Source organism: Hakea prostrata, chromosome 7 (genome assembly GCF_041222555.1).
Source record: "Hakea prostrata isolate BN-2017 chromosome 7, UWA_Hpros_2, whole genome shotgun sequence".
In the NCBI taxonomy this organism is placed as follows: domain Eukaryota; kingdom Viridiplantae; phylum Streptophyta; class Magnoliopsida; order Proteales; family Proteaceae; genus Hakea; species Hakea prostrata.
In genome coordinates, this window is record NC_142606.1 from 69,308,107 (window position 1) to 69,315,342 (window position 7,236).

At 36.7% G+C, this 7,236-nt stretch overlaps 1 protein-coding gene across 1 annotated transcript; it reads right to left on the reverse strand.

The window, feature by feature from the left end:
- Window positions 1-2,328: 2,328 nt before the first annotated feature.
- Window positions 2,329-6,853, reverse strand: LOC149011870 (AP2-like ethylene-responsive transcription factor AIL1). Its single transcript, XM_089163212.1, has 9 exons — window positions 6,658-6,853; window positions 5,802-6,402; window positions 5,593-5,675; window positions 5,405-5,413; window positions 5,095-5,183; window positions 4,861-4,934; window positions 4,620-4,670; window positions 4,401-4,477; window positions 2,329-3,068 (listed from the first exon to the last, which is right to left on the reverse strand). The coding sequence occupies exons 1-9, from the start codon at window positions 6,818-6,820 to the stop codon at window positions 2,446-2,448; spliced, it is 1,770 nt and encodes a 589-aa protein (XP_089019338.1). The 5' UTR covers window positions 6,821-6,853; the 3' UTR covers window positions 2,329-2,445.
- Window positions 6,854-7,236: the final 383 nt, after the last annotated feature.

Here is a 7,236-nt window from a genome sequence, read left to right on the forward strand (position 1 = left end):
AACTTTATTTTGTTCAAACTGCAAAATAAACTCTGATGCCCAAAATGACGTAGGGCTTCTACAAGCTCCAAGGCGCTAGCCTACACCCCGCCTAGGCGGCTTCCCCTGAATCCTGTATCCGTCAGCAATAGAATGTGAAGCATGAGTCATACTCAACATAATTGTATAATTAATTTTAAACTTTATTACCTTCTTCTTTTCTTTTTTTTATATATTTTTTTAAAATAATATTTTTCTTCACTAGTTGTGTATTTGTGTTCTCTTTGCATGTTTACATTGGTTTATGAATTGTTTTTTGTCACCTTACAGCAAAGCAAGCGCCAATCAGAAACTTTAGTTTAAGTGATGTTTTAAACAAAAATAAACTTCTCAATATATTTATTGGCCTCAAATTAGAATAATCAATAAATTTTGGACAAAAATGACCTTAAATATCTCCTAAAACCGGCGATCAATTTTTCATTGATACAAATCCAATTGTCAACGACATTTTGCTATGTCTATGGTGTCGACAGCCACTAATGCCCAAATATCGGCAACATTTCGAACCTTGCATAGAACCTATTTTTATAGAACCGATCTCGTACCAGCCTCTTTCACCCAAAAATTCTCGTACCGGCCCAATAGCTATATAAATCGATCTTGAATTAACCAAAATCTTAAAAAAGAAAAAGACTTGAAATAAACCGAAACTCGATCCGAAACGTCGTAATCGAGTTCTTTTTTAGGCCAAGGAAGGAAATGATCCTGATTCCTGAGGGCGCATTGTAATCGGTGACCGTGACCTCATTGACTCTAGAAGACAAAATCCTGAGTCAACCTTTCGTTATGGCGTGAAAGCTTAGTTCTCACACTTCGCATGGGGCCACGCGCTTCCATGCCATGATTGATGATTCATTGATTCCCACTTTCCCAGCAAATACGTCGAAACCGAGATTAGAATAAAAAAAATGAACGCCAAGCGCACTTTAGCATAGACCACATCTGCCAGGGCCGGCACGTACGATCACGACGGCCAAACCCTAAACACATATTTCCAATTTGTCGTCTTGTACATCCTCCATACTCCATAGTCTTTCACGCGTCAGGTAATCTGATTCGTGTCTCCTCTTCACTCGGCCATGTTTTACTTCCTTTAATTACATAAGACACGTGGCATATAATCCCTCTGGCGTGGCAAATAATGTTTTGGAGATCGTACCTTGATGCTCTGTTATCTGGGATAAATTTTATTGAACATTTTGGTGTGTAATAAAGCATGAAAATTAACGTCATTCCTAAATGTTGTTGCGTTTGTTCGCAGGGTGGGTGGGGTGAAAAGAAATAGTTAAAAAAACAGAATGTGAAGCCAGTTATAATAGAGTGAGGGAGAATGAAAGAAAATGTAATATTTTTGTAATGTGTATTTCATTTTGTTATTTTTCACATTTCTTTAACAAATATCTATCTATTTTATGAAATTAAAAAAAATGAGATAAAAAAAATAACATGCCACCCGACATTCAAGCTTTTTAAGGTTTTTTTTTTTATCAATTATCATTCATGATTATGAGAATTTTTTATTATTTTAAATTGTTTGGTATCTATTATAAGTTATATTTTTATTTAAAATAAAAAAAAACCTTTAAAATCATTGTCGGAGAATTTCATTCTTGTCATTTATGCAAAGATTTACTTAATTTTACAGTTAAGATAAGGATAAAATAATCAATACACATTCTTTTTATAAAAATTCTTATTTTTTTTCTTCTTTTTTCTTTTCTCACTTATTCATTATCATTGAATAATGATGTCTTGTAATTATTTTTTTTAAATAAGCATAATAAAAAATGAGAATGAACCTACATCATTGTGCGTAAGTTCTTCAATTTATCAATAAGATCCTTTATAAGATGAAAACATGTAACTAACACCCCTTTATTATTAAGAAATTATAATTAATTGTTAATATCAACAAATTAAATTTTTTGAAAAATAAAATGTCTCATTTTTCAATTTCTTCATCTCCCAATTATAAATTCTCACAAAATTTTTAAACAAAATTAATTATAAGTAATGTATTACAAACTGTATTAATAATAGAGATCCAATTGATAAATTCAACAACTTAAAAGGATGGCATTAATATTAAAAGATAACTTAGGGTGACAAAGTAATAACCAATCAGATTCCAAGCCAATTAAAGGTTGAGCCTTCCATAGCCATGGCATGCCTCAATATCTCGTGCAAATGGCAACATGAAATGCTAAAGTCTAGAAAACCAAAATCTCCGATTACCAGTTAGAAGTAAGGAACGGTCAGAACTAACAATACAGAGTTTTCGAGTTCCGTGTACAGAATGAAATTTTTTTAACAACCCTACTGAATACGTATTCCCAGTATACCATTTCAAAATGTCTAACTAATTCTTCTTCATTCTATCTCTGATTTCTCCCAATCTCACTGTCAGTCATTCCACAAAGCGAACATGGGAAGTTGATGAACTGTTGATAGATTCGTTGGCCTACTTGCTGCCATCCAATCCATATTTCCTCCTCCACTGTTGCTTGCACTGTGATCTTCTTCACCACCACCACCACCTTTGGTGTCATCTTCATATTTAGGATCATCATGCAATGAGGAGAAGAATGCTTGCGAGAATTCTCCTCCTCCAATTCCATACTCGTTCTGCAATGCACCAGACTGCTTTGAGCTTTGCAGACTTGAAGAACTTGGGTTGCTCATTGAAGACAAAGTGTTACTGGAATTAAGGTTATGTTGCTGCTGAACTTCTGTGCTGTTGGCCCATATCACATCTCCCAAATCATCCGACTCACCATTCGAAATGGCAAGATGTGATTGAGATGGTAGAGGTGGTGCAGAGGAGTTTGCAGAAGAGCTGTTGTCTTCAGCAACAACCACAGCAGTTTCCCTCGGCGAGCGTTTTGCTAGTTCACTCGTAATGAGAGTGCTGCTGGAGCAAATACGCTTGACATCATACTTGCTAATATCAAAATTTGTCACTGCACCTGTCCCTCTGAACTTGATTGCGGCAATATCATATGCTTCTGCAGCTTCCTCCTGAGTGCCTGAAAACAAAATAAGAAGATAAAGAGATCCTTCATTTTTCACCTTAAGCAGCTATATAGTAGTAGCCTTACATTCTTCTTTTTTTCGACCCAGTTCAGAATACATTCAAATACTCATCACAAGATCAATCCAACTTTTATTAATTTAGAACTTATCTAACTTTTGATACCTTGTTATACATAAAACCAAACTCCCATTTAATGATGTACCCATTAAAAGTCCAAACTCCAAAAACCTACATTTGTACAACCATGACCAACCCAACCCAAGTCATCAGTGCAACCTAGGTTCTCATACTTGTATTTGTCTCCTACATTACCTACGTACATAATACATACAGTTACACTGTGACCCCCCCCCCCCTCTTCCCCAAACAACTAATTGGTATGTATTTCTGGCAATTTCTGTGGTTTGGCCGGTCCTTCCAGCTTTGACTCCCAAAATACCCCACCACCATGGGAGGGCTGCTCCCATAATACAGGTCCAAGTCAGAAAGAGAAATGCCACAATAACACTACCACCCGTATTTAGAGATGCTAGGGTAGTGTCAGATCTGAAAGGCTAATATACCACAAGTGCATAACAACTACAAGACATGAATCGATACCAAGAACATCTACGGTTTGTGGCACAATATATAACGGGCAAAGAGCAAATACCCAGAGCCATAGGCTTCCACACAAGCGAGGCCCGGGGGCAATTTTCGCCTTGCCCCAACAGTTTTTGCTGAGAGGCTGTTCAATGCCTTGGCACATTTCATATAAATTTATTCAATCCATAGCATAAATTACCATTGATCCTGGACTTCAAATAACATCTTAAAAATCAATCAAACAAGAGTTGATATATCATTCTATGGAGACTACAACCTACAATAATGCATGAAAAGTCCAATAACAAGACCCAAGTGTCTCGCAGTACATATTTCTCCCCCTATATTACATGCACCCACCTAGGTGCCTAATAAACATTTACATTTAATACATAACATACATACAAAATTTTTTCCAACAAGGGCAATGTTATTTCACATGTAACACTCCTAAAAATATTGTCATTCACACATCCTCGTTAAAATTATAATCCACCTCCTAAAAGAGTGACAATTCATCAACGAAGATTATCCATAACCAGTAAAAGCAAATAATTTCTACATTCGTTCAAGCTTCACCACAGCTCAATTGCTAGTAAACAAATTCTAATGATTTAGTAAGTTAAACCAGTTTATGTTGCCCCCTGTCCTAGCAATTTAAGAATGAGCATAAAAAGAGGAAAAGAAAACACGAAACGGGGGAGAGGGAGAAGACAAAAATATGAAGCTCAACACTCACTGAATGTTCCAAGGTACAAGTCCTTGTTTCCTGCAACCCTTCCTATTCTTGCTTGCCACCGTCCATGCTGATGATGTCTGTTAAAGTTAAGACACAAGCTTAAGAATAAAATTAAAGGGAGTGTCACCTACACAGAGAAGTCATGGACAGATTAAATGTCTAATTACTGAAAAGCAGTAAATAATGGAGTCTTCAACAATAAAGGTATTCTGACAGGACCTTGTCACCCCTCTGTACATAGAAGCTCCTCTAGAGAAGCCACTGCTTTTCCTGTATACATACAACAAATAGATGAAAATGGACATCCATTACATTGCTTCCTTTCCAGTTCCCCCCATTAATTATTTAACTTTTTTAAAGTATTTATAGAGACAAGATAATTTCTCAACATTTACAGCACTATTCAGATCAATTTAACTCTTACTGTCCTCTTCCCAAAGAAAGAAAAGTAGAAAAGGACCTTCTTAAGCTGGCAACAAATTCCTGCCTGGTCATGTTCTTCATTTCTTCAAGCTCTTTCTCATAAGTGCTCAACTGAAATTGAAAACAAAGTTGCATAGACATGTTACCATACAAAGAAATTGGTTGGAACAAGTCTCAAAGTTGAGTTTCCAGATTTGCACTGAGAATGAAAATGACGAGGGACAATGATGGGTGGGGTTCACCATAGAAACCCCTTTGTGGCAATCCTTACCGAAAAATTAATATGAGTAGTAGGACCCCAGTACTTTAGTGCAGCCAAGTCATACGCTCTAGCTGCTTTTTCTTCCTTGTCATACCCACCTAATCAAATCAACATTACATAAAACTTTAAAAAAAGAAAATGAATAAATAAACATTGCACAGCATCCAATATCTTCTTCTTCTTCTTCTTCTTCTTCACAGAACTACAGTTTACAACTTCACATTAAAAGTAGTAAATATTTACTCCCTGAGAAAGATCAAGTAATCTGACAAAACGAAAAGACATGAAAATGGAAATAGAAGCTTTTACTACCGCTTACCAAGGTAAACTGCTCCAATGTAGAAGCAATGAATTGAACCACCAGAGAAAGCCCAACAGATAAGAAGAAGAAACAGAGCTATTAGTATATTCCTTCACGAAAACACTAACATGCTTCAGCTCAGACATTTAAAACGGCAGAAAGGGAAAGAAAGGGAGATTTAGAGATAGATTCTTCGTTCCTCTCACCTTGTCTTCCTTTCCTTGTTTGTCCTTCCTTCCTGCAACTGTTATCCCATAGATGTGCTTCGTATCTCCCAGTCCATCTATGCCTATTTTATTGTATCACCCACAAAAGAATAATAATAATAATTTAAAGATGGCTCCAAATGAAGAGGAAGAACATATCTCAAACCCCAAAACAAAATAAAAATGATTCCAAAGAAAGAGCAGCTAACCTTGTGACACCACGATACTGAGAAGTTCTTTGTCCGAATGTATCAATTGATTTACGTGGAACCGGTTCTCGGATGAGAGCTTTGGCAACAGAGCGTTTCCGGTTCTCAGAGCCTGAGGACGAAGAAGGTGCAGCAGCTATGGCAGTTCCAGACTCAGAGACATGGCTTACAGACAGCGAGAGTGAGTCAAAATTAGAGTTGTTTGCTTCAGAGGATGATTTGTCACCTGAGAATGGTGTTTGACGCAACCATGACTTGAACCCAGAAATTGAAGTTCCATTCTCGAGAGGAACATGGAGAGGAACAGAGGGGATCAAAGCGTGGGTGTCATCGTTATAATGGTAAGATTGGATTAATGGTGATGGGTTTGGAAAATTTTCTCCTTCACCATTAGTGTTGAAGCTTGGAGGTACATTCATATTGATCCCACAACCATTCTCGGGAGTCTCATCACTTTGATGAATAGGTTCTTGCTCGCTTGGGAAATAGACATTGTGGTTTTCTTGAGATGGGTTAGAGTAACCGCCCAAGAAATCTTCAAGTTTAGGTCCTTCTCTATCAGGATTAGTTGCAGTACCCATGCTGCTCTCGAATCTCCAATCTATGATAAAAACCCATATCAAATAACAGGTTTATTTTGTTATCTCAAACCATAAATGACAAGAAAAATGACATAAAAATGAAGAACACTTCCTTTTGCAGATATGAAACATGCACAAGCAGAAAAATGAAAAACAAAGAAAAAAATTTAAAAGAGAGTAAAAAAAGTGAAAGAAACAGTAAAGGTTAAACCCATGAAAGAGAGAAATAGAAATGATAAGTGCTAATAGATTATAGTTGCAGCGCTTCATGGTACCTCCACCATTAGAACGCCTGAAAGCATCCAAAACACAAAGAGAACCATCAGAACGCAAGGGCATGACCGACATGTGTGAAGAGTAACCTCCCTCTCCATCTCCACCAAAACCTTCGTCGATACTCAGGTGTGGAGTCAGAGAAAACCCCAACCAGTTACTCATTTTTCTACTAATAAACACAAAGTCTCTCTCTTGTTCGTTTTGTGAGCTCAAACTTCAAAGCCCAATCTGTTTTATCTAGTAGGTTAGAGAACAGAAATCGAAAAACCCATGAAACCCATTATCAATTATCACGAAATCTAGTTTTTTCCATTTTTTAAAATAAACTTTTCGCTAACCGGAAAAGTTATGTAAATTTGGATTCTCTAGTTTCATTTTTCTCAACCTTCTTCTAATGTTGCCTCGAAATTTGTTCCGCCCACCTCAGCTGTTGCAGGCTTGGAAAAGAACTGAGAAGGAAAAATTTTCAAGTCAAAATATTTAATAGAGAGATGAGCAAACAAGACTATAAGACACCGAACAGTTCGCCACCGTTTCAAAATTCGCTTGGCCGACCTATATACAGAAAAAGGGTTACA